Source organism: Hemiscyllium ocellatum, chromosome 19, assembly GCF_020745735.1.
Source record: "Hemiscyllium ocellatum isolate sHemOce1 chromosome 19, sHemOce1.pat.X.cur, whole genome shotgun sequence".
Taxonomy (NCBI): Eukaryota; Metazoa; Chordata; class Chondrichthyes; order Orectolobiformes; family Hemiscylliidae; genus Hemiscyllium; species Hemiscyllium ocellatum.
In genome coordinates, this window is record NC_083419.1 from 706,386 (window position 1) to 734,178 (window position 27,793).

General features: G+C 44.0%; 1 protein-coding gene across 6 annotated transcripts in view; it reads right to left on the minus strand.

The window, feature by feature from the left end:
• osbpl8 (oxysterol binding protein-like 8) overlaps positions 1–27,793 on the minus strand; it is a 419,660-nt gene that overhangs the window by 335,184 nt on the left and 56,683 nt on the right. For all 6 annotated transcript variants that reach the window (XR_009645711.1, XM_060839573.1, XM_060839571.1 and 3 more), the window contains one exon: positions 8,096–8,199. Coding sequence is in view for 5 of the 6 variants with exons in the window: in XM_060839571.1 (XP_060695554.1) it covers positions 8,096–8,199 (104 nt within the window). In the remaining variant the exon portion in view is untranslated. The remainder of the gene's footprint in view (positions 1–8,095; positions 8,200–27,793) is intronic.

Genomic DNA, 27,793 nt, shown 5'->3' on the forward strand with positions numbered 1-27,793 from the left:
CCTCATCGCCAGAACTTTCCAACAAGCACCAAGACATGGCTTGGCTGGTGGTGAGAAGGGCTCTGCTTGTGAGATCCTTTATGCACGCCCGGACTCTCAGCCGCACCGCACTCTGCCCTCGAAGCAGTGCGGCGGTGTCGGGGGGAAACGAGACTGTCACACACGTCCTTCTGGAATGTGCCTATGCAGAGGAAGTCTGGAGAGGAATGCAGTGGTGTTTGTCGAGGTTCGTCCCGAGCAGCGCCGTGACGCGGGACTCCATGCTCTCTGGCCTGTAGACGAGGACGCACACCGAGACAAACATCAACTGTGCCTGGAGGATCATCAACTCGGTGAAGGACACTCTCTGGGTGGTCCGACACCTGTTGATCTTCCAGCTGAAGGAGTTGACCCCGAGTGGTGCAGACTGGCACATTCCAAGGTCCAGGACTACGTGTTGAGGGATGCGCTGAAGCTTGGGGCAGCTGCTGCTAAGGCGCAGTGGGGAAAGACCACCGTGTAACATCTGCCTGCCTAAAGAACAACAGCCTCAGCTAAAAAAATGTATTTACAGACCTGTTTACTCTGTTTTGGTATGCAAAGAAATGGAATGTTTACATATGTATAGCATGTCTACTTGTATAGATCATCAAAGTATTTTATGAATAAAGTATATTTTTGAAATAAAAAAAAGTTAAAGGGGATTACCTAGCTTGTACTGTACTGTGCTTAATAAATGTAGTTGCTTGTTCACAGAAGTTGGTGTGTTGCAGTTGCATCAAGTGTGTAAGAATCTCAAGTATAAAACAACTTCACAATCAGGCAAGTCCACATTTGACATGTGGGAAATGTTTAAAGACCTGCTGATGGAAGTTCAGGACTGGCATCTTCCAATAAGGAGGAAGGATAAGGATGGCCAGGTAAGGAACCTTGGATAACAAGGGAGTATGTAAATTTAGTCAAAAGGTAAAAAGCAGCATATATAAAGTTCAGGAAGCTAAAATCGAATAGGGCCCAGGAAGAATATAAAGAAAGCAGCAAAGAACTCAAGTTGAGTTAAAGAGAATCCCAAGGGATTCTGCACATACATTAAAAACAAAAGAACAATTAGGAAGAAGGTAGGACCACTCAAGGATAAAGGAGGGAAGCAGAGGACGTCAGTGAGATCCTAAATGAGTACTTTGTGTCAGGATTCACCCAGGAAAAGGATATGGAAAATAGTGAGATTTCTGTGGAGCATGCTAATATGCTAGGGCATTTTGAGACCAAGAAATAAGTGCTGTTGGATCTCTTGAAGAGCATTAAGTTGGATAAGTCCCCAGGGCCGGTTGCTATCTACCCAGACTATTGAGAGAGGCAAGAAAGGGGATTGCTGGGGCCATGACAAACATCCTTGCATCATTAGCTACTGGAGAGGTCCCAGAGGACTGGCAAGTAGCTAATATTCTTCCCCTGTTCAAGAAGGGAAGTAGGGACAATCCAGAAAACTACAAACCGGTGAGACTTACATCACTGGTTGGGAAGCTGTTGAACAGAATTGTTAGGGATTGGATTTACACGCACTTGGAAAAGCATGGCCAAATTAAGGACTGTCAGCATAGCTTTGTGCAGGGCAAGTTATGTCTTACTACTTGATTTAAGTTTTCAATGTGATTGATGGGAGGACAACATTGGATGTTTCAATGTGGATTTTACTCAGACTTTCAAAAAGGCCCATCATGGCAAGTTTATCCAGAAAGTTAAGATGTATGTGACATGGCCTCTTGGATTCAGAATTGGCTTGCACATAGAAGGCAAAGGGTAGCGGTGGAAGGTTGTTTTACTGGCTGGTGGTCAGTGACTAGTGGTGTTCCGCACAGATCCACACTGGAGCCTCTGCTGTTGTGATATACATAAGGGACTTGGATCAAAATGTAGTTGTGTGGATTAATAAGTTGGCAGACGATACAAAGATCAGTGGAGTTGTGGGACATGTGGAAGGTTGCCAAAGTATATAACGGGATATAGATCAGTAGCAAATCAGGGTGGAGACATGGCAGATGGAGTTTAACCTGGATCATTGTGAGGTGCTGCACTTTGGGAGATCAAATGTTAATGAAAAGAATGCAGTTAGTGACAAAACTCTGAACAGCATTGATGTACAGAAGAATCCTGGGGTTCAAGTCCATAGCTCCAAGAAAGTGGCCACACAAGTAGATAGAACGATAAAGAAGGCATTTGGCAATTTTGCCTGTTTCGATTGGGGAATTGAGTACAACAGTCAGGATATCATGTTGCAGCTTTATAAGACTTCAGTTTGGCCACACTTAAGGTAAAAATTGGAGTGTTGCTGGAAAAGCACAGCAGGTCAGGCAGCATCTGAGATGCAGGAAAATCCATATTTTTCCTGAAATGTCGATTTTCCTGCTCCTAGGATGCTGCCTAACCTGCTGTGTTTTTCCAGCACCACTCTAATCTTGACTATAATCTCCAGCATCTGCAGTCCTCACTTTCGCCACACTTAAGAGTACTGTATCTAATTCTGTTTACCACATTACAGGAAAGATGTGGAGGCTTTTGAGAGAGTGCAGAAGAGGTTTACTAGGATGCTGCCTGGATTAGAGGGTATGAACTATAAGGCAAGGCTAGAAAAACTTGGGCTGTTTTTCCCAGAGGCTAAGGGGAGGCTTGATACTAGTCTATAAAATTTTGAGAAACATAGATTGGTTGATGGTCAGAATCTTTCTTTCACAGCTGAAACTAGGGGACATGCATTTAAGGCGAGAGGGGAAAAGTTCAAAGATGATGTGAGGGGCTAGTTTTTTTTTACACAGAGTGGTAGGTGTGTGGAATGCGCTACCAGGGGTGGTTGTGGAGGCTGATACGATAGGGACGTTCAAGAGACTTTCAGATAAGCACATGAAATGCAAAGAATGGAGGGATATGGACCAAGGGCAAGTAGCAGGGACAAGTTTAATTTGACATCATGTTCAGCACAAGATCGTGGGCTGAAGGGTCTGTTCCTGTGTTGGATAGCTCTATGTTCCATATATTATTAATAACGGATCGAATAATTTGTGGAAGAAAGTTCAAAACACCTTTCACCCTTTGTGTGTAGAAAGGTTCCTTACATCTGTCCTGAATGTTCTGACTTGTCCCCTCGTTCTAGAATCCCCAATCAGTGGAACTAGTTTATCTCTTTCTACCCTGTCTTTCCCCTTTACCATCTTGAACACATAGATCAGATCACCCTTTAATCTTCTAAATTCGAGAGAAAGAGGCGCAATGTGTATAATATTTTCCTCATAACCACTGAGGTCCAGGTATCATTCTTGAAAACCTACGCTGTATTCCCTCCAAGGCCAATATATCTTTCCTATGGTGTGGTGCCCAGATCTGCTCACAGTACTCCAAACAGAGTCGAGCCAGTGTTTTGCAGAAGTTATGCTCCAGTTATACATCTTTGTATTCCAGTCTTCGATATAAAAGGACAGCATTCCCTTAGCATCTTAGTTATTTTCTATTCAAGTGGAATTATTATGAACAGGTTGTTCTGAGATAACATGCGTTTTGGATATAACACCACTGAAGAATGAGGGAACGGTATTTTTGAAAATGTTTACCTCCATTGGCAATAGCGCAATTCCAGTGAGTATCAGTTTGCGCACGATGTTCTGCGCATGCGCTGATGTCCGTGCCAAAATCTCCATGCCATTCTGCACCTGTCCGTGTCCGCACTGTTCCCCACATGTGTGACGTCAGTGCTGGTCTTCGGGTCATCCTGTGCATGCACAGTGTCAGCTGCCGACAGAGCAGCTTTCTGTGAAAGGTACTGTACAGGGAACAGCTTGCTTACATTTTTGAAATGTACTACTCTCCCTCACTCTGAACAACTTCTCTTTCCAATCCTCCCACTTCCTCCAAACCAAAGGAGTAGCCCAGCTATGCCTGGGCCACAGCTATGCCTGCCTCTTCTTAGGATATGTGGAACAGTCCATCTTCCGCAGCTACACTGGAACCACCTCCCACCTTTTCCTCTGCTACATCGATGACTGTATTGGGGCTAGCTCGCATTCCCTCGAGGAGGTTGAACAGTTCATCCACTTACCAACACCTTCCACCCCGACCTCAAATTTACCTGGACCGTCTCAGACTCCTCCCTCCCCTTCCTAGACCTCTCCATTTCTATCTCAGGAGACCGAATCAACACGGACATTTACTATAAACCAACCGACTCCGACAGCTACCTAGACTACACCTCCTCCCACCCTGCCCCCTGTAAAAATGCCATCCCATATTCCCAATTCCTTCGTCTCCACCGCTTCTGCTTCCAGGAGGACCAGTTCCAACACCGTACAGCCCAGATGGCCTCCTTCTTCAAAGACCGCAATATCCTCCCCAGACGTGATCGACGATGCCCTCCACCGCATCTCCTCCACTTCCCGCTCCTCTGCCCTTGAGCCCCACCCCTTCAATTGCCACCAGGATAGAACCCCACTGGTCCTCACTTACCACCCCACCAACCTCCATATACACCATATCATCTGTCATCATTTCCTCACCTCCAAACGGACCCCACCACCAGGGATATATTTCCCTCCCCTCCCCTATCAGCGTTCCGAAAAGACCACTCACTCCGTGACTCCCTCGTCAGGTCCACACCCCCCACCAACCCAACCTCCACTCCCGGCACCTTCCCCTGCAACCGCAAGAAATGCAAAACTTGCGCCCACACCTCCCCCCTTACTTCCCTCCAAGGCCCCATGGGATCATAAGACCATAAGACATAGGAGTGGAAGTAAGGCTATTTGGCCCATCGAGTCCACTCCGCCATTCAATCATGGCTGATGGGCATTTCAACTCCACTTACCCGCATTCTCTTCGTAGCCCTTAATTCCCCAAGACATCAATTCCATATCCGTCACAAATTCACCTGCACCTCATTTACTGCATTCGCTGCACCCGATATGGCCTCCTCTATATTGGGGAGACAGGCTGCCTACTTGCGGAACATTTCAGAGAACATCTCTGGGACACCCAGACCAACCAACCCAACCACTCCATGGCTCAACGCTTCAACGCCTCAACTGCCCCTCCCACTCCACCAAGGACATGCAGATCCTTGGACTCTTCCATTGCCAGACCATAGCAGCACGATGGCTGGAGGAAGATGTGCCTCATCTTCCGCCTGGGAACCCTCCAACCACAAGGGATGAACTCAGATTTCTCCAGTTTCCTCATATCCCCTCCCCCCACCTTGTCTCCGTCCCAACCCTTGAATTCAGCACCACCTCCCTAACCTGCAATCTTCTTCCTGACCTCTCCGCCCCCACCCCCACTCCGGCCTATCACCCTCACCTTAACCTCCTTCCACTTAGCACATTTCCAACGCCCCTCCCCCAAGTCCCTCCTCCCTACCTTTTATCTGAGCCTGCTTGGCACACCCTCCTCATTCCTGAAGAAGGGCTCATGCCCGAAAAGTCGATTCTCCTGCTCCTTGGATGCTGCCTAACCTGCTGCACTTTTCCAGCAACACATTTTCAGCTGCGTTAAATTTACTTTTGTTTCGTTAATAAATATATGATTTCAGCCCTGATTCAGGCTGTGCTATATTTCGCGTGAAACTTTTGGGTGATTTTTGAGCGACCATGAATATGTTTTGCTGGCCTCTCCCAACCTCACTTTTCCCATTGGCCCCATTAAGCAAATTTCTATTAAGCAAGATTTCGCTGGAACGCAACTAGGATGTTACAGGAGAACTACCAGTATGAATGATATTATATATCTGAGCAGTATCCAAAGTAATAAGAACTTCAAACTTCAGGCAAGTTCATTTCAGGAAGTTAAGTGGAGAAAAGGCAACAACACATTCAGCTCATCAAAATGGCACAAGATTTTGATATTCTTCAAGTTTCAAATTATGATCTTACTCTGGGAGAACACAATGCTTCATGCAACTGGTGAAGCAGATAAAAAGAAATGTTTCCTCTCACAGGTCAATTTAGAACTAGGTGACAGGGTTTTACAATTAAGGATCACAGTTTTAGGATAGTAAGGAGATTTTCTTTCCTCAGAGCATCAATTACGGAACTCTCTGCCTCAAAACATGGGGGAGATGGGAGTTATGGAGCATTTTTAAATCTCTTGTTGAGCTTGCTTCTTCAGCTCATGTACTAAAAGAATCAAAGGTTATCAAAGGACATGGGAATTTAGGATTTAGAACATAAACAGATCAGCAATGATCTTCCTGAATGGCAGAGCAAGGCCAAATAACCGACTTTTGCTTCTATTTCTCAAGTTTGCATGTTCACAGAACCAGTATATTGGGTTTTAACATTTCTGCCAAAATGACTAGTCTTTGGAATTCGCTTCCCCAGTTAAGATACTCAACGCTGATCTCAACAGGTGGTTGATAAACATGGCAGTGAAAGGACCTGGGGATCAGACAGGAAAGTGGAATTGAAGTGACGAACAGATCAGCTGTGATCTTATTGAAAAACACAAGTCTCGAATGGCTGAATGGTTTACTTCTCGCCCCAACTTTTGTTTCTCGTCAAAAAACAAAATCTACCAGTCACCAATCAATAAGATAGACCTAAACCTATACATATCTCTTAGGGTGAAGTCTCATCTTCACAGTGAAGATATCCTCTATCTTGTGTGGTTGTGTGGCAATACCACCCTGTTTCAGGGAATAGACTCAAAATAGATTGAGCAGCTCAAAACTGGATACACATGAGGCTATAGGCTATCAGCCACAAATCTCTAAGCTCATTATCTATCATATCCTCCATCAAACAATTGTCAAGAAATTACTTTCCACAAAAACAATGGCTGTGGCATAGTGGTAATGTCCTTGGACTTAGAGCCTGAAATCACAGACTTATGCTCTGAAGATATGGGCTGAAATCCCACCATTGCAGACAGTGAAATTTGAATTCAGTAAAAATCAGAAATTTTAAAAAAAGCTTGTCTAATAGCGACATGCAATCATGGTTGATTGTCACAGACGGTGGTGCGTGTATGGATTGAGCTGCCAGAGGAAGTGAGAGAAGCTGGTGCAATTACAACATTTAAAAGGCATCTGAATGGGTATATGAATAGCAAGGGTTCAGAGGGATATCAACCAAGTGCTGGCAAATGGAACTGGATTAATTTATGACTTGGAGGTGCTGATGTTGGACTGGGGTGGACTTCGCCAAGGACATGCAAGTCCTGGGCCGTCTCCACCACCAAACCCTAATCACCTGACGCCTGGAGGAAGAATGCCTCATCTTCCACCTTGGGATTCTCCAATCACACGGGATCAAGGTGGATTTCACCAGTTTCTTCATTTCCCCTTCCCCCCACCTTATCCCAGATTCAACCTTCCAACTCAGCACTGCCCTCTTGAACTGTCCTACCTATCCAACTTCCTTCCCACATATCTGCTCCACCCCCCCCTCCAACCTATGACCTTCACCCCCACCCTCATCTACCTATCACATTCCTAGCTACCCTCCCCCAGACCCACCCTGCTCCCATTTATCTCTCAGCCCCCCTTGGGCCACAAGCCTCATTCCTGATGAAGGACTTATGCTCGAAACATCGATTCTCCTGCTCCCTGGATGCTGCCTGACTGGCTGTGCTTTTCCAGCATCACACTCTTGGAATCTGTCCTATCAAATAGCCCAGAAAGCCAGTCAGTTTAAGGATACTTTGGATAGACAAGAAATTCTGATCTAGCCAATCATGCCCTATCCTATGAACGAATAAAGAATATCTAACCATCTTTCACTTCCATTCGGAATGTTCACTCTGTTCCTCTCTCTGCAGGTTGATTCCAACAGGACTCTTCTTCAGAGCTCTGTTAAATGTTTTTCTTTTTGTAGATGCTACCAGACCTGATTTGCTCTCGCACTTCATTTTTATTTCTAATCTCCAGTATGTGCAGTACTTAGGTTTTATTTTAACACTGAGTTCATGTTAGATTTTTCTTCAAATAAAGACATTAAAATAAATTATTTTGAACTTTACAAACTCAACACAAATTATCAAAATAAGAAAAAGACACTAATTATAGAATGATAAGACGATCTATAGAAAACACTTTTTTGTGATCTAACAGTTCAGTTCAAAGCTGAAAATAAATAATTACCAAGGTTTTTTCATTCTCTCCTTCTGCTCCAACTGCTTCCATTGTGCATGGTGATCCTCTTGCATCATCCTGATGATGTTTTCCCAGCCTGTGACCCTGATTGCCTGTCAACAGGAAAGGAGCTGTCACCAAATAAAACCAACCTTGACATGAAGCACCACAAAAACAATGCTTATCATTAGCAGGGAAAATATAGCTCTCCAGTCAGAGTAAGAAGCTATCAAGCAAACAGCAGATCATAAAATCACAGTTTCTTTGGATACTTAATCCATAACTACTGAGGTTAATTAAAGGGGGAAAAGTTTCAAATGCTACAAATCAAATAAAGGTAAGTAATGCTGAACATATGCATTGAGCTTGGCAGCAAGGAGCCGAATTCAAGCTTAGCTTATTGGCCTACAGTTAATAAGTACATTGTCAACACTTGAAATGCTATTCCTAAAGTACAATTTTTCTATAATGTGGGGTTGCACGAGAACTGTAGATAAATGAAGGGACAAATGGTTTTGAAGAATCGGGGACACTGAAGGAGGATTCGGACAGGTTAGGAAAGGGAGGAAAAAAGTGACAGGTGGAATATTTTGGTGGGATAAATAGAGGCATAGACCATTTTCTAAAAGGGAAAGGCTTGGGACTTGGGAGTCCTAGGCAAAAGTGAGGACTGCAAATGCTGGAGATCCAAGACAAGACTAGAATGGTGCTGGAAAAGCACAGCAGGTCAGGCAGCATCCAAGGATCAGGAAAATCGACATTTCGGGCAGGAGTCCTTCACAGTTCAGTATTCTCTTCAGGTTGACATGCAGGTTCAGTTGGCATTTTGGAAGGCAAATGTGTTAGAAGCACAGAATCATTCAGCATGAAAACAGAGACTTTGGTTCATGCTAACCATCTTCCCAAACTAAACTAATCCCATTGCCTGCAGTTGGCCCATATCCCTCTGAACCTTTGCTATTCATGTACTGATCCAAATATTTGCTAAATAGAGTCATAGAACCATAGAGATGTACAACACAGAAGCAGACCCTTCAGTCCAACCAATCCATGCCAACCAGATATCCCTACCCAATCTAGTCCCACCTGCCATCACCTGGCCCATTTCCCTCCAAACCCTTCCTATTCATATAGCCATCCAGATGCCTTTTACATGTTGTAATTGTACCAGCCTCCACCACTTCCTCTGGTAGCTCATTCCATACACATACCACCCTCTGTGTGAAACAGTTGCCCTTTAGGTCCCTTTTATATCTTTCCCTTCTCACCCTAAACCTATGCCCTCTAGTTCTGGACTCTCCCACCCCAGGGAAAAGACTTTGTCTCTTTATCCTATCCATGCCCCTCATGACTTTATAAATGTCTATAAGGTCACCCCTCAGCCTCCGATGCTCCAGGGAAACCAGCATTAGCCAATTCAGCCTCTCCCTGTAGCTCAGATCCTCCAACCCTGGCAACATCTTTGTAAACCTTTTCTGAACCCTTTCAAGTTTCACAACATTTTTCTGATAGGAAGGAGACCAGAACTGCACACAATATTCCAATGGTGGCCTGACCAATGTCCTGTACAGCTGCAACATGACCTCCCAACTCTTGTACTCAATACTCTGACCAATAAAGCAAAGCATACCAAACACCTTCTTCACTATCCTATCTACCTGCGACTCCACTTTCAAGGAGCTATGAACCTGCACTCCAATGTCTCTTTGTTCAGCAATACTCCTGAGGACCTTACCATTAAGTGTATAAGTCCTGCTAAGATTTGCTTTCCCAAAATGCAGCACCTCACATTTATCTAAATTAAACTCAATTTGCCATTTCTCAGCCCATTTGCCCATACGACCAAGATCCCATTTAACTCAGAGGTAACCTTCTTCACTGTCCACTACACCTCCAATTTTGGTGTCATCTGCAATATTACTGGCTATATCTTTTATCCTCACATTCAAAGCATTCACATAAATGATGAAGAGTAATGGATCCAGCACCGATCCTTGTGGCACTCCACTGGTCACAGGCCTCCAGTCTTAAAAACAACCCTCCATCACCACACTCTGTCTTTTACCTTTGAGCCACATTTCTTGAGTTTAAGACAGAGGTAGATGGGCTTTTGATTGGTGAAGAGATTATGGGCTATGATAAAAAGGCAGAAGAATGGGATTGATAAATACATCAGCAATGATTGAAAGGCAGAGCAGACCTTATGGGCTGAATGAGCTAATTCTGCTAATATATCTGTAGGCCAATGGTCTTATGTATGCCCAGTTTTGCCTGACAGGATCTGTTCAAATTCTTTGCCATTTAGCAGACTGTTTATGACACACTTCGTAATGGAGAATATTCTCAATGAGGCAACAGGACTTCAAATCCACAGGAATACGTAGTGATCACTCAAACCAGTACTGTTACGGACTGTTGCATCTGCAATAGGTAGATTGTCAAGGATGAAACTGAATAAATTTTTCTTCATTTGTGTTCCTTAGCAGTTGATACAAACCCAATTGAGCAACAATACTCTTTAGGACTTGACCAGCTCAGTCAATCATGGTACTGCCAAGTCTCCCTTGGTGATGGACAATGAAATCTCTGACTCTGAGTGCAATCTGTGTCTTTGGCACCATCAGTGCTTCTTCCAACTGATGGTCAACACACAGGAATTTATCTGCTAGTTGGTGGAGGTTTCCTTTCCCATGCTTAACTTGATCTACAAGACTTCATAAGGGCATCAGCATATGTTGTTGACTACCAAGCAAACTCCCTCCTGACTGTAGACTATGCGTTGCGATGTCTGGTGGGTCTGCCCAGCTGGTGAGAGAAGCGATAACTGGGGATGGTGATGTTGGTGTCTGGAACATTATCATCATAGAATCAGATCTCATAAACGAGATCAACGAGATCACAATTTTGGCACAAGCTCCGCATGCTACTAAGGACAAGTTTGCAGGGATGATTGTGCTGGGTGGGCAGTTGTCACTTCTGGCGCTTTGGGCGATGTCTGTTGATTTGCTCAGTTTTGTTCCTTGTGACTTTGTTGTCACTATTTTGTGCAATTGGCTGGAAGTCAACAAAAAACCAGATTGCTTTAGGTCTGGAATCTGGAAGTTAGAGGGAGGCAGTGGTGTAGTGGCAATGTCACTAGACTAAGAATCTAGAAACCCAGACAAATGTTCTAGTGATTTGGGTTTGAATCCTACTCTGGCAGATGGTGAAATCTGAATTCAATAAAAAAGAAATCTGGAATTAATAGCAAAGTAACAGTTATCGATTGCTATTTAACTCGTATCTGTTTCACTAATGTTCTTTCAGGGAAGGAAATCTGCTGTCCTTCACCAATCTGGCCGATATGCAACTCCAGAATCACCCAACAGCTCGGGATGGACATTACAGGCTGGCCTAGCCAGCAATGCCCACATCCTTATCCCACATGCTTTATAGCCAGCATGGTTTTGTGAAGGGCAGGTCATGCCTCACAAACCTTATTGAGTTCTTTGAGAAGGTGACTGAGGAAGTGGACGAGGGTAAAGCAGTAGATGTTGTGTATATGGATTTTAGTAAGGCGTTCGATAAGGTTCCCCATGGTAGGCTAATGCTAAAACTACGGAGGTATGGCATTGAGGATACATTAGAGGTTTGGATTAGGAATTGTCTGGCTGGAAGGAGACAGAGGGTAGTAGTTGATGGATTATGTTCATCTTGGAGTGCAGTTACTAGCGGTGTACCACAAGGATCTGTTTTGGGACCATTGCTTTTTGTTATCTTTATGAATGATCTAGAGGAAGGGCTTGAAAGCTGGGTAAGCAAGTTTGCGGATGACACAAAAGTCGGTGGAGTTGTGGATAGTGAGGAAGGAAGTGGTAGGTTACAGCGGGATATAGATAAGTTGCAGAGCTGGGCAGAAATGTGGCAAATGGAATTCAATGTAGCTAAGTGTGAAGTCATTCACTTTGGTAGGAGTAACAAGAAGATGGATTACTGGGCTAATGGTAGGCTACTTGGTGGTGTGGATGAGCAGAGGGATCTTGGTGTCCATGTACACAGATCTCTGAAAGTTGCCACCCAGGTAAATAGTGCTGTGAGGAAGGCATATGGTGTACTGGGCTTTATTGGTAGAGGAATTGAGTTCCGGAGTCCTGAGGTCATGTTGCAACTGTATAAGACTCTGGTGCGGCCTCATCTGGAGTATTGTGTGCAGTTTTGGTCGCCATACTATAGGAAGGATGTGGAGGCATTGGAACGAGTGCAGAGGTGGTTTACCAGGATGTTGCCTGGAATGGTAGGAAAATCTTATGAGGAAAGGCTGAGGCACTTGGGGCTGTTCTCATTGGAGAAGAGAAGGTTTAGGGGAGATTTGATAGAGGTGTATAAGATGATTAGGGGTTTAGATAGGGTCGACACTGAGAACCTTTTACCGCTAATGAAGTCAGGTGTTACTAGGGGACACAGCTTTAAATTAAGGGGTGGTAGGTATAGGACAGATGTTAGGGGTAGATTCTTTACACAGCGGGTTGAGAGTTCATGGAATGCCCTGCCAGTAGCAGTGGTGAACTCTCCTTCTTTATGGTCATTTAAGCGGGCATTGGATAGGCATTTGGAAGTTATTGGGCTAGTGTAGGTTAGGTAGGATTCGGTCGGCGCAACATCGAGGGCCGAAGGGCCTGTACTGCGCTGTATCTTTCTATGTTCTATCCTGTGAATGAATAAAATAAGGTCACAAATAGGTCTGACAGATAAGAATGACATATTTCCTTCAAATAAACCCAAAATACTGCAAGTATTGGAAAGCTCCAAAACCTCAGTTCACAACACATTTCTGGATTCTTCTTCCATTCCCCTTCCTTCCAATTCAATCCTTGCTTCTAATCTCGTTTCGCCATGCATTTTTAATACCCTCCGGCTTTCCCCTCCATGATGTGAAAAATTGTGCGCTCAAAGGAATCTCTTTCTGCCATCACCTTCAAAACTCTGAAGCACATGATGCTTAACTCTTCTTCCATCATCTTTGCCTGTCTGCCAAATTCTTTGGTCAGGAGGCCTTATCTGACCACATATACCCTTTTCCCCGTTTCCAAGACTTTCCATCTACAACACCCTCTCTCTTCTATAGGCCTGTCAATTTTGTTTCCAGACAGCCAGATTTCCTTGTATTCCATGCTAAACGAACCTACCATGGGGAACCTTATCAAAATTGAAGTACACCACATCCACTGCTCTACCTTCACCAATCCATTTTGTCACATCCTCAAAGAAGTCAATAAGGTTTATGAGACATGACCTGCCCTTCACAAAGCCATGCCGACTATCTTTAATCAAGCTACGATTTTCCAAGTAATCGTAAATCCTGTCTCTCTGAATCCACTCCAATATTTTGCCCACCACTGATATAAGACTAACTAGTCTATAATTCCCAGAATTATGGGCGACACGGTGGCACAGTGGTTAGCACTGTTCCCTCACGGCTCCAGGAACCCGGGTTAACTCCTGCCTCGGGCGACCGCCTGTGTGGAGTTTGCACATTCTCCCTGTCTGCATGGGTTTCCTCCAGGTGCTCCGGTTTCCTCCCACAATCCAAAAAACATGCAGGTCAGGTAAATTGTTCTATTCTAAATTGCCCATAGTATTCAGGGATGTGTTGGTTAAGTGTATTGGTCTGGGGTAGATGTCGGAGAATTGGTCTGGATGGGTTACTCTTCAGAGGGTCAGTGTGGATTTGTTGGGCCTGTTTCTGCACTGTAGGGATTCTACATATTATCCTTATTCCCTTTCTTGAACAAGAAAATAACATTTGTCACCGTCCAATCAGCTGGCATGACTCCAGTGGACAGTGAGGACGCAAAGATCATCGCCAAAGGCGCAGCAATTTCTTCCTTCGATTCCTGTAGTTATCTGGGGCATATTCAGTCTAGCCCAGAAGTTTTATCTATCCAAATTTTTTAAAAAAATTTACCACATTCTCCTTCCTAACATCAACCTGTTACATGCTGTCCTCACAAATGACAAGATGCCTCTCAGTAGAGAATACTGAAGCAAAGTATTCACTAAGGACCTCCCCTATCTTCTCTGACTCTAGGCACTAGTTCCCTCCAGTATCCCTGATTTGTCCTGTGCTCACTCTGACCATCTTCTTGTTCCTCACATACATGTAGAATGCCTTATGTTTTTTCTTAATCCTATCCACTGAAGCTTTTTCATGCCCCCTTCTAGCTCTCCCAAGTCCATTCGTCAGTTCCTTCCTGGCTACCTTGTAACCCTCCACAGCCTGTCTGATCCTTGCCTCCTCAACCTTATGTAAGCTTCCTTCTTCCTCTTGACTAGAAATTCTATACCCCTTGTCACCCAAGGTTTCTTCACCTACCATCCCTTCCTTGCCTCGGTGGGGCAAACCTGTCCAGCACTATCAGCAAATGCTCCCTAAACAACCTCCACATTTCTGTCTTGCATTTCACTGAACATCTGTTCCCGATTTAATGCCCCAGTTCCTGTCTAAGAACATCGTAATTCCCCTTCCCCAAATGAAATACTTTCCCATAACATCTATTCCTATCCCTCTCCATGACTATAGTAAAGGCCAGGGAGATGTGATCACTATCACTAAAATGCTCAACCACCAAGAGATCTGACACTTGGCTTGGTTTGTTGCCAAGCACCAAATCCAATATGGCCTCTCCTCTAGTTGGCCTATCTACCTACTGAGTTGGGTATCCTTCCTGAACACACCTGACAAAAACTGTTCCATTCAAGCAATTTGAACTCAGGAGGTTCCAATCAATATTGGGGATGTTCAAGAGATTTTCTGAGTTGATTGCTGGAATGAAGGGATTGACTGATGAAGTACAGCTCAATACATTCGGTCATTTTTCTTGATAGTTTAGGAGCAATTATATTGAAACAAGAAAGATCCTGAGGGGTCTCGAGAGGACAGATACTGAGAGGGCATTTCCATGAGTGGGCAAATCAAGAACCAGGTCATGATTCTAGAAATAAGAGGATACTCATTGAAAACTGATACTAAGAAAGGATTTCTTCTCTCAGATGATAGTGGAACATCTGGACTTGTCTACCTTAGAGTGTTGCGGAGGCAAGATTGTAAAGTATTCAAAGAGAAGTTTGATATATTTTTGAAAATGAGGAGTTGAGAGCTATAATAAACTGGTAGGGCAGGCTTTAACAACCCCATTTCACATGCTTTAATGCTTAAGACCTTGATGTAACCCAGGACAAAGCAGCCCACTTAATTGGCATAACATCCTCAAACATCCACTCCATCCACGACCAACACTGAGTCAGTCTGTTCCATCTACAAGATGGAAAGAAATAAATTCACCGAAGCTTCACATATAGCACCTTCACAGACAGCAAAGCTACAATCACTATCTTTCGAAGGAAAAGGACAGCGGTTACTTGGGTACACACCACCCACAGGCTCCCTTCATGTCATTTACCATGCAAACTTGGAAATATAGCCTTCAAGGTCTCTGGATTCAAACTTTGGAACTCCCTCCTGAACAACTTGGTAGGCATACTTATATGAAACAAAGAATAATGCAGCATAGGAACAGGCCCTTTGGCCCTCCAAGCTTGCACTAACATATTTTGCCCTTCCATGAAAAACTGTCTTCACTTAGAGGATCCATATCCCTCTATTCGATTCCTATTCATGTATTCGTCCAGGTGCTTCTCGAATGCTGCTTCCACCACCACCTCTGGCAGCACATTGCAGGCACTCACCACCTTTCGTGTGATAAACTTGCCTCACACATGTGTTTTAAACTCATCTCTCTCCACATCTCCCCCCCCCCCCCCCCCCCCCCTCCCACCCCCCAACCGCCCCAACACCTTGAACCAGTGTCCCTTCATAATTGATACCTTCACCCTGGGGAAAAAACCTCATACTTTCCACTCTATACCTGGCATGCACAATCTTATAAACTTATATCAGGTGGCCCCTCAACCTCCTGTGTTCCAGTGCAAACAAATCCGGTCTTTCCAACGTTTCTTCATAGCTAAAATCTCCCATACCAGGCAACATCCAAGAAAACCTTTTCTGTACTGTTTCCAAAGTCTCCTCATCCTTCTAGTAGCTTGGTGACCAGAACTGTACACAATATTCCAAATGTGGCCTAAAGTTCTATAAAGCTGCAGCAGTTCAAGGCGGCAAGTCACCATCACCTTCTCATGTGCAACTTGGAGGACAATAAATGCTGGCCAAAGCAAAGGCATCCCATGAATGATATTTTTAAAAAGCAGAGCCCAAGAACTAACCTGTGTGACACGCATTTGCTACATCTTGATAATCAGAAAAGGAACTTCTTTTTTTAAAATATTCACAAGATGTCAGCATTTATTGCGCATACCAAGTTTCCCTCCAGAACATGATAGTTAACAAGTTGCTTGAACTGCTGCAGTCCTTGGACTGTAGATTTTTGACCGAGTATGTTTGAAGGAACTTCATACAGTTCTTATTTATGCTTACTCTCTGCTTCCTTTTCGCTTACCAATCTTCTGTCAAGGACAATACGTTATCCCAACACCATGAAATTTCACCTTCCACAATAAGCTTGGAGGTGGCACGTTATCAAATTTATTTCTGGAAACCAAAGTACAGCATATCCACTAATTCCCCTTCATCCAGAGAAAATGTTACTTCTTCAAAGAGCTCCAACAGAATAGCAAAATGTGATTTAGTTTTAACAAGATCATGTTGACTCTGATTTCCATGAATTTACTTGTCAAGAACATGTTCAAAAAGATCCTCATTTTTTTTGTGATAGACAAACTAACGCTACTGCTTTGTCTCTGAATTGAAGAAAGCACAATGGAATCAGAAGATTTTCACAAAAGCTTGATCCAAGTATGTAAAAAAGTAAATTTGTACAGAAAATTGCAGCATCTGAAAGGAAATTAAAGCTGGAAACCTTTACACATTACTGCAACAGGAAGAAATTCATGCAGATTTATTTGAATTGTAGATTGATTGGAAGTTAACAATAAAATTCACAGTGCTTTTAATTACCACAAACAGAAGAGAATCAGGGTGTATTTTAAAAGAAATCAAAACAAAGTAATAACAAATATGAAACTATTTTTCATTAGAGCTTGTTAGGGGGTCACTTTATTGCAGAACAATACATGTCAAATTTTTATTTTGGAAACGGGTTTTGCTCCACCTTTTCAACTTCATATATTTCAATGCAACTACATCTTTTGTTTTGAGAGAAAAAAAGAGGTTTGCCTATGTGTTAGGCAAAGTGCTAACAAACCTTTTCATAGAAACAGAATAGGGTCTGACTTCAGTGTACATGGATTAAAATAAAGAGAAAGAACAGTTTAAAAATAAATGAATCATTGGAAAGTACGTTGGAAACAACTGCTTAAACCAGACTCTGTAAAGCAGTGAGGATCACAGATGTCAACCAGTCCAAAAGGGTAGGAGACGTAATAAAATGGTTAAAAATAAATTTGGGATACTTGCCTTTATGAGCTGAGACACAGTTGAAAAACAGGAAGGTGATGCTGGAATTGTATAAAATATTGATAAGGCCACAGTACAGTATGCAGTCCTGAGATCCACAGGATAGAGAGTGACTGCATAGAGAGGGTGCTGAGGAGATTTTCGAGTAAAAAGTGAGATCTGCAGATGCTGGAGATCAGAGCTGAAAATGTGTTGCTGGTTAAAGCGCAGCAGGTCAGGCAGCATCCAAGGAACAGGAAATTCGACGTTTCGGGCAAAAGCCCTTCCTCATTCCTGATGAAGGGCTTTTGCCCGAAACATCGAATTTCCTGTTCCTTGGATGCTGCCTGACCTGCTGCGCTTTAACCAGCAACACATTTTCAGTGCTGAGGAAATTTATCAGGAAGTTGCCTTGACAGGAGAATTTTAATCGAAGAAAAAATGTATAGAATGAGGTTATTTTCTTTGCAGCACAGACAACTGAGCAGGACATGATTGAGATGCATAAAAATATTAGACCACAGTCAGGACAGACAGAAAGAAATTTATCTCCTTGATCAAGGGATCAATGAATGATATGGGGCGGGGGGCGGGGTCACAGATATGTTCTTACAGATGGGAGTTTACAGGGGATGAGAGGAAATTTCTTTTCACCCAGATGGTGGTGGGAATTTGGAACTCAAAGCGTGTTATGGTGGTAGAGGCAGCACCATTACGAATTATTTAAATGTACACTTGCAATGTCAAGGTATGCAAAGCTATGAGCCAAGTGTTGGAAAATGGGACGAGAATAGGTCGTTGTTGTTTTTGAGCCTCGCGGACCGAATGAGCCGAAGGGCACTTTTCTGTACTGCAGGCCTCTGTGACTAGGGTAAACAACAGGAAAAAACTAGAAAACCTAGAATGATCAATGAAATCAAGGCAGCTTCTTGAAAGAAAATTTTAAAAACAAATTTCTCAAAATGGATAATTGTGATGGAGCAGGCAATAAGAACAACCTATTTTTTAACCAATTAATTTTCTTACAGTGAACTGTGATGTTCTGAACTATCAACCTGTAAACAAAATTACTGACCATTCGATTAACTGTAATCATTAGTGTATCAATACTGCAACAAGAGCACTTCAACTCTTAAGTGCAGAAGCCTGGAGAGAATTGAATACACTGAACTCATTTTCTAATAATGTCTATATAGCTCACAAGAACACCATTAATCAGAAACAAAACCATGTCACTATGGTCCCAAGAAACAGGATTTAAAATCCATTTTTAGCAAAATGACAAAAATGGTGAAACCATTTTTATCAGCTTGACAGCCAAGTTACAATTCTGCAGGATTACATCACTTTGACACAGCATTAAGTGGAAACTCGACAACTAGTCTCAGCACTCCCAGAGAAATAGGGAGATTGAGGAGGAGAAATAGCAAAAAGGAAATACTAACCAAAAGAAAAGCAATACAAGAGAAAACTAGCAAAAAATGTTAAAAGATAATCAGACCTTTCTGTAACAATGTAGCTCAGCTTGAGGGTAATTAAGGATCAGAAATTAATGCTGGTTCAGTCAGCAGTGCTCACATCACATGAATGAATAAAAGCAAAGTAAAAAGGAAGCAATTACAGGATATTTACACAAATCACTGAAGAGCTGAGACAGAAGAAATAATTGGGATAATGGAAATGGCAGAGAGACACTGGTCTGCACAGAAAATATACCAAAACTAGTGGGAACAAAGGAGCTTTAGTTAAGAATATTGTTAGCCTCCTTGAAAACAGTTGATAATTTAATCAATTGGTCAGGCACTTCATTTTAGCTTTCATTTCAGAAAATACTTGCATCCTAAAATGTAATTCCAGCGACAAATGTGATCTTTGACTAACTTCTAATGTCTTCTGTTTGTTATTAATAAGTAATATTTTTACATTAAATATGCCCATATTATTTGCTCAGTTACAGCTACAGATTCATACACTGATCTAGATGGGTACACTTCCTGTCAATTCTAAGGACAGCAACATTAAAGATAGGAGAATGTTTCTTCAATGAGTATGCATAAGAGCTAAATTACCTATTAATAATATATCTTTGTAATATTTTTAAGAGTGGCATTGGATCAGTGGTGAGCACTGCTGCCTCACAGTGCCGAGCACTGCTGCCTCACAGTGCCAGGCTCTTGGGTTCGTTTTCACCCTTGGGTGACTGTCAGCATGGGTTTCCACTGGCTGCTTTGGTTTCCTCCCACACACCAAAGATGTGCAGATTAGGTAGATTGGCCACGCTAAAATTCCCCTGTGGTATGCAGAAATATGCAGGCATGGATGAGCCATAGTAAATGTAGGGTTACACTGGATAGAGTAAGAGCTGGGTTGGATGGGATCCTTTTTGGAGGGTTGGTGCAGACTTTATGGGCCAAATGGTCTTTTCCCACATTATAGGGAGTCTATGATTCCATGAAATTGTTCTGCATAAATTAATAAAGTTAAACAATCAAGCATTTTGAAATTGATTTACTAAGAAACTATTTTAATGGTATTAAAATAATTTTTAAGTTCAGTAAAATATGCAGTGCGTCCTGTTCATGGACCTGTTAGAAAAGACAATATCATTAATATGTTTCTGTTATTACAGAACCTATTTTGAAATACTTCAAAGAATAAAAACATTAGACTGAAACTGGATGTGACTAAGATCTGAACAATAATTCGGCACTTTCTTATTTTGGAATGGTGGACCATACAAAGCAACAAGATTAAGAAATTACAACTGTTACCTTATTTCAATCACAAATCATGAATTACAAAAAAATCATAAACCAGTCTTGAATACTGCAGAGGTGAATTCATTTTGCTATTGTTTCAGCTACAGATAAACCTCAGAACGTGGTTAGGAACATGGGACTGGGACATCATTGCAATTACGGAGACGTGGCTCAGGGATGGACAGGACTGCTGACTGAACGTTTCAGGATAAAAATTCGATAGGGAGAATAGAAAGTGGCTGGGAGGCTGATAAGGGATAACATTACGGCTGCACTTAGGAAGGATATTCCTGGGAACATGTCCAGGGAACTTATTTGGTGAAAATGAGAAATAAGAAAGGAATAATTATCTTATTGGGATTGTCTGATAGACCCTCCTCAGTAGTCAGCAGGAAATTGAGAAACAAATGTGTAAAGAGAATAATAGAGTGTTTATGGTTGGGGATTTTAACTTTCTAAACAGACTGGGACTGCCACAGTGTTAAGGTTTTTGATGGAGAGGAATTTGTAAGGTACATACAAAAACATTTTCTGATTCAGTGTGTGGATGTACCCACTAGAGAAGATACAAAACTTGACCTTCTATTAGGAAAGAAGACAGGGCAGGTGACTGAGGTGTCAGTGGGGGAGCATTTTGCAGCCAACGACCATAATTCTATTAGATTTAAAATAGTGATGGAAAAGGATAAACCAGGTCTAAAAGTAAAGTTCCAAATTGGAAGAAGGCCAATTTTGAGGGTATCAGGCAAGAATTTTCAAAAGCTGATTGGAGGCGGATGTTGGCAGATAAAGGGGTGGCTGGAAAATGGGGAGCCTTCAGAAATGAGATGAGTCCAAATAACTTGAGAAATTGAGGTTTTGGTCACGAGAAAAAAGGAAGCATATGTCAGGTAGAGATAGCAGAGATCAAGTGAACCCTTAGAAGAGTGCTACAGCGGGCGCACAGGGAAGGGAGCCGGAAGGTAAGTGGAGACCAGTTTAAATTAACGTTTTTCATTTCGCAGTCTGTGTTTTTTTTAAACTAGGAGCGGGAACCCGAAAGTCGTCAACAGAGGCTTCTGGGAAGGTAAGAGATTTGAGTGGAGAAGGAACCCTCCCTCCCTCCTCCTCTAACCTAAAAAAGGAAGACTCAGTCGGCTGAACAGGTAAGCTACTTGGTGTTTTTTTTTGGAGACTAAGAGTTGAGCTATGGCAGCGCAGGCAGTGGAATGTTCCTCCTGCAGGATGTTCGAGGTAGGGGTGTCCACCGATGCTCCTGCCGACTTCACCTGCAGGAAGTGCAGCCAGCTCCAGCTCCTCACAGACCGCGTTAGGGAACTGGAGCTGGGGTTGGATGAACTGAGGATTATTCGAGAGGCTGAGAAGATGATAGATAGAAGCTACAGGGACATAGTTACGCCAGAGAACAGAGGTAGCTGGGTAACAGTTAGCAGTTAAAAGTAAGCAGGCAGTGCAGGGATTCCCTGTGGTCGTTCCCCTCAACAATAAGTATACCATTTTGGGTGCTGTTGGGGGACGGCCTAGCAGGAATAAGCTGCAGTGACCGGGTCTCTGGCACGAGGCCTGGCTCTGAGGCCCAGAAGGGAAAGGGGGAGAGGAGGAGAGCACTAGTTATAGGAGACTCCATAGGTAGAGGGACAGACAGGCGATTCTGTGGACATGGGCGAGACTCTCGAATGGTTTGTTGCCTCCCGGGTGCCAGGATCTGAGACGTCTCGGACCGTGTCTTCAGAATCCTTAAGGGGGAAGGTGTGCAGCCAGAAGTCGTGGTGCACATTGGCACCAACGACATAGGTAGGAAGAAGGGTGGGGAGGTCATTCAGGAGCTCAGGGAGTTAGGCTGGAAGCTAAAAGCTAGGATGGACAGAGTCGTCATCTCTGGGTTGTTGCCGGTGCCACGTGACAGTGAGGCAAGGAATAGGGAGAGAGTGGAGTTGAACATGTGGCTGCAAGGATGGTGTAAGAGGGAGGGCTTCAGGTATTTGGACAATTGGACTGCATCCTGGGGAAGGTGGGACCTGTACAAGCAGGACGGGTTGCACCTGAACCCGAAGGGCACCAATATCCTGGGAGGTAGGTTTGCTAGCACTCTTCAGGGGGGTTTAAACTAATTTGGCAGGGGGATGAGATCTGGACTTGTAGTCCAGCAAGTAGGTTAGTTGTTTTTCAGGATGTCCAAGAATGTAGGGAGGCTGTGGAGAAGGTAGCACTGACAGGGAATACTGGCGTACACAGAGATGGGCTCAAGTGTATATACTTCAGCACAAAGAGTATCAGAAATAAGGTGGGTGAACTTAAGGCGTGGATCGGTACTTAGGACTATGATGTTGTGGCTATCATGGGAACGTGGACAGAAGAGGGACAGGAATGGTTGTTGGAGGTTCCTGGTTACAGATGTTTCAGTAAGATTAGTGGGGGGGGGTAAAAAAGGAGGGGGAGGGGGTGTGGCATTGCTAATTAGAAATGGTATAACGGCTGCAGAAAGGCAGTTCGAGGGGGATCTGCCTTTGGAGGTAGTACGGGCTGAAGTCAGAAAATGGAAAGGAGCAGTCATCTTGTTCGGTGTTTACTATAGGCCCCCCAATACCAGCAGAGACGTGGAGAAACAGATTGGGAAACAGATTTTGGAAAGGTGCAGAAGCCATAGGATAGTAGTCATGGGCGATTTCAACTTCTCAAATATTGATTGGAAGCTCATTAGATCAAGTAGATTGGACAGGGCGGTGTTTGTGCAGTGTGCCCAGGAAGCTTTTCTAACTCAGTATGTCGATTGTCCAACCAGAGGGGAGGCCATATTGGATTTGGTACTTGGTAACGAACCAGGACAAGTGATGGGCTTGTTAGTGGGTGAGCATTTTGGTGATGGTGACCACAATTCTGTGACTTTCACCTTGGTTATGGAGAGAGATAGGTGTGTGCAACAGGGTAGGTTTTACAATTGGGGGAAGGGTAAACACGATGCTGCAAGACAGGATCTGAGGAGCATAAGTTGGGAACACAGATTGTCAGGGAAGGATGTTGTTGAAATGTGGAACTTTTTCAAGGAATAGATATGACGTGTCCTTGATATGTATGTACCTGTTAGGCAGGAAAGATATGGTTGTGTGAGGGAACCTTGGTTGACGAGGGAGGTTGAATGTCTTGTAAGGAGCAAGAAGGAGGCTTACATAAGGTTGAGGAAACAAGGCTCAGACAGAGCGTTGGAGGGATACAGGATTGCCAGGAGGGAGCTGAAGAAAGGGATTAGGAGAGCTAAGAGAGGGCAAGAAAAATCCTTGGCGGATAGGATCAAGGATAACCCCAAGGCCTTTTATGCGTATGTGAGAAACATGAGAATGACGAGAACGAGGGTAGGTCCGATCAAGGACAGTAGTGGGAGATTGTGTATTGAATCGGAAGAGATAGGAGAGGTCTTGAATGAGTACTTTTCTTCAATATTTACAAATGAGAGGAACCTATTGTTGAAGGGGAGAGTATGAAACGGACTGGTAAGCTAGAGGAGATACTTGTTAGGAAGGAAGATGTGTTGGGCATTTTGAAAAACTTCAGGATAGACAAGTCCCCTGGGCCTGACGGGATATATCCTAGGATTATGTGGGAAGCAAGAGAGGAAATTGCAGAACCGTTGGCAATGATCTTTTCGTCTTCACTGTTAACGGGGGTGGTGCCAGGGGACTGGAGAGTGGTGAATGTTGTGCCCCTGTTCAAAAAAGGGAATAGGGATAACCCCGGGAATTACAGGCCAGTTAGTCTTACTTCTGTGGTAGGCAAAGCAATGGAAAGGGTACTGAGGGATAGGATTTATGAGTATCTGGAAAGACACTGCTTGATTAGGGACAGCCAGCATGGATTTGAGAGGGGTAAGTCTTTGCCTTACAAGTCTTATTCAATTCTTTGAGAAGGTGACCAAGCATGTGGATGAGGGTAGAGCAATGGATGTAGTGAACATGGATTTTGGTAAGGCATTTGATAAGGTTCTCAATGGTAGGCTTATGCGGAAAGTCAGGAGGCACGGGATAGTAGGAAGTTTGGCCAGTTGGATAGAGAACTGGCTAACCAGTTGTAGTCAGAGTGGTGGTAGATGGTATATATTCAGCCTGGCGCCCAGTTACAAGTGGAGTTCCGCAGGGATCAGTTCTGGGTCCTCTGCTGTTTGTAATTTTTATTAATGACTTGGAAGAGGGAGTCGAAGGGTGGGTCAGTAAATTTGCAGACGATACGAAGATTGGTGGAGTTGTGGATAGTGAGGAGGGCTGTTGTCGTCTGCAAAGGGACTTAGATATGATGCAGAGCTGGGCTGAGGAGTGGCAGTTGGAGTTCAACCCTGTAAAGTGTGACCTTGTCCATTTTGGAAGAACAAATAAGAATGCGGAATACAGGGTTAACGGTAGGGTTCTTAGTAAGGTGGAGGAGCAGAGGGATTTTGGGGTCTACGTTCATAAATCTTTGAAAGTTGCCACTCAGGTGGATAGAGCTTGTAAGAAGGCCGATGGTGTATTAGCGTTCATTAGCAGAGGGATTGAATTCAAGAGTCGTGAGGTGATGTTGCAGCTGTATAGGACCTTGGTAAAGCCACATTTGGAGTACTGTGGGCAGTTCTGGTTGCCTCATTTTAGGAAAGATGTGGAAGCTTTGGAGAGGGTGCCTGTGGGAGTGGCAGAGTCAGAATCATTGGTGACCTTTAAGCGGCAATTGGATAGGTCAATGGATAGGTGCTTAAGCTCGGACAAATGTTCGGCACAACATCGTGGGCCGAAGGGCCTGTTCTGTGCTGTATTGTTCTATGTTCTATGTGCTAAGAGTATAAAAGCAGCAGGAGTATGCTTAAGAGGGAAATCAGAAGGGCAAAAAGGGGGCAAGATAGCTTTGGCAAACAGAGTTAAGGAGAATTTAAAGGTATTTTATAAATACATTCAGGACAAAAGGTTAACTAGGAAGAGAATAGAACCCCTCAAAGACCAGCAAGGCAGCATTTGTGTGGAACCGCAGGAGAAAAGCCAAAAGGTGGATAAATCCCCAAAACTACCAGGTGTACCCTTGTGTAATGTTAAAAGATTAACTTGCACTCTCTCTCTGGACATTAATGTAATGTTAAAAGGTTAAACTGTACTCTTTCTTTCCCCCAATAAATTAAACATTCTGGAAGTGGGTGGAAACGACATTCTGCCTCAGAGACAGCATGCAGTAATGTGAATGACTATCCATCGTAATCCGCATTTCATTTGGGCAGCCATTTACTACTATTATCAAACTGAACTCGCATTCAGTCCCTTCCATTCAGGAATGTTTTCACAGCCATCCCCCAGCCTATCAAATTCATTTACATAATCATCCCCTGATACTGAAGCGGATCATATCTACATAGTCCTGGAGAAATCACAGAGTCAGGAAAACATTTGCATAACAATTCCCCAGGATTAGGGCATTTACATTTCCATGATCTCTGAGGATGATCTCATCCTATCATTATACCTGAGGTAACCATGTGGCTGGTGGGGGGGATGGGGTGGGGGGGAGAGAGCCAGGAGAGAAGCAGGCAGAGTACCTGTGAGCATTACCATTTGACCTGTATGAAGGGGATGTTTTCTCTGTCCAGGGCCTCTTTAACTCTGCTTCGCATGCCTGCAAAGAGGGTCAAAGGGGGTAACCCAGCTTGTACAGGCTTTAATAAACTTTAACTGTTTGTAGAAGTTGGTGTGTGGGAATTACATCTCGTGTGTGAAACCTTGGGAAAAGAACCGAACACCAGAACTCTGTGGTAAGCTACGGAACTGATTGCTGGGTCCCTTGCTGAGATATTTGGATCATTGATAGTCACAGATGAGTTGCTGGAAGACTGGAGGTTGGCTCATGTGGTGCCAGTATTCAAGAAAGGTGCTAAGGAAAAGCAAGAACACTATTGACCAGTGAGCCTTACATCGGTGGTGGTCAGGATGGTGGAGGAAATCTTGAGGGGCAGAATTTGCATGTATTTGGAAAGGCAAGGACTAATTAAGGATAGTCAATATGGTTTTCTGTGTGGGAAATCGTGTCTCACAAACTAGATTCAGAATTCTGTAGTACACCTAAGATGATTGATGAGGGCAGAGTGGTGGACGTGATCTATATGGACTTCTGGAAGAACTAGCCATGTGGCTACTGAACTGGCTCGAAGGTAGCAGACAGAGGATGGTTATGTTGGTTGCTTTTCAGACTGGAGGCCTGTGACCAGCAGTGTGCCACTAGGATTGCTGCTGGCTCCTTTACTTTTGGTCATATATATAAATGGTTTGGATGTGAGCATAAGAGGCATAGTTATTAAATTTGCAGATGACACCAAAATTGGAGGTGTAGTGGACAGCGATGAAGGTTACGAGGAGAAAGTGAGGTCTGCAGATGCTGGAGATCAGAGCTGAAAATGTGTTGCTGGAAAAACGCAGGTCAGGCAGCATTCAAGGATCAGGAGAATCGACGTTTCAGGCATAAGTCCTTCTTCAGGAATGAGGAAAGTGTGTTCAGCAGGCTAAGATAAAAGTAGGGAGGAGGGACTTGGGGGAGGGGCGATGGAGATGCGATAGGTGGAAGGAGATCAAGGAGACCGGAGTGGGGTGGGGGGGGGGGGGGCGGAGAGGTCAGGAAGAAGATTGCAGGTTAGGAGGGCGGTGCTGGGTTCGAGGGATTCGAGACAAGGTGGGGGGGAATGAGGAAACTGGAGAAATCTGAGTTCATCCCTTGTGGTTGGAGGCTTCCCAGGCGGAAGATGAGGCGCTCTTCCTCCAACCGTCGTGTTGTTATGGTCTGGCAATGGAGGAGTCCAAGGACCTGCATGTCCTTGGTGGAGTGGGAGGGGGAGTTAAAGTGTTGACCACGAGGTGGTTGAGTTGGTCGGTCCGGGTGTCCCAGAGGTGTTCTCTGAAACGTTCCGCAAGTAGGTGGCTTGTCTCCCCAATATAGAGGATCCGCAAGTAGGCGACCTGTCTCCCCAATATAGAGCCCTCTATATTGCCTCCTCTATAACAACACGACGGTTGGAGGAAGAGCGCCTCATCTTCCACCTAGGAACCCTCCAACCACAAGGGATGAATGTAGATTTCTCCAGTTTCCTCATTTCCCCTCCCCACCCACCTTGTCTCAGTCAAATCCCTCAAACTCAGCACCGCCTTTCTAACCTGCAATCTTCTTCCTGACCTCTCCGCCCCCACCCCACTCCGGCCTATCACCCTCACCTTGACCTCCTTCCACCTATCACATCTCCATCGCCCCTCCCCCAAGTCCCTCCTCCCTACCTTTTATCTTAGCCTGATGGACACACTTTCCTCATTCCTGAAGAAGGGCTTATGCCCGAAACGTCGAATTTCCTGTTCCTTGGTTGCTGCCTGACCTGCTGCGCTTTTCCAGCAACACATTTTCAGCGATGAAGGTTACCTCAAAGTTAAACGGGATCTTGATCAGATTGACCAATAGGCCGAGGAATGGCAGATGGAGTTTTTACATTAGATTACCTGCTATGGAATTAGTCCA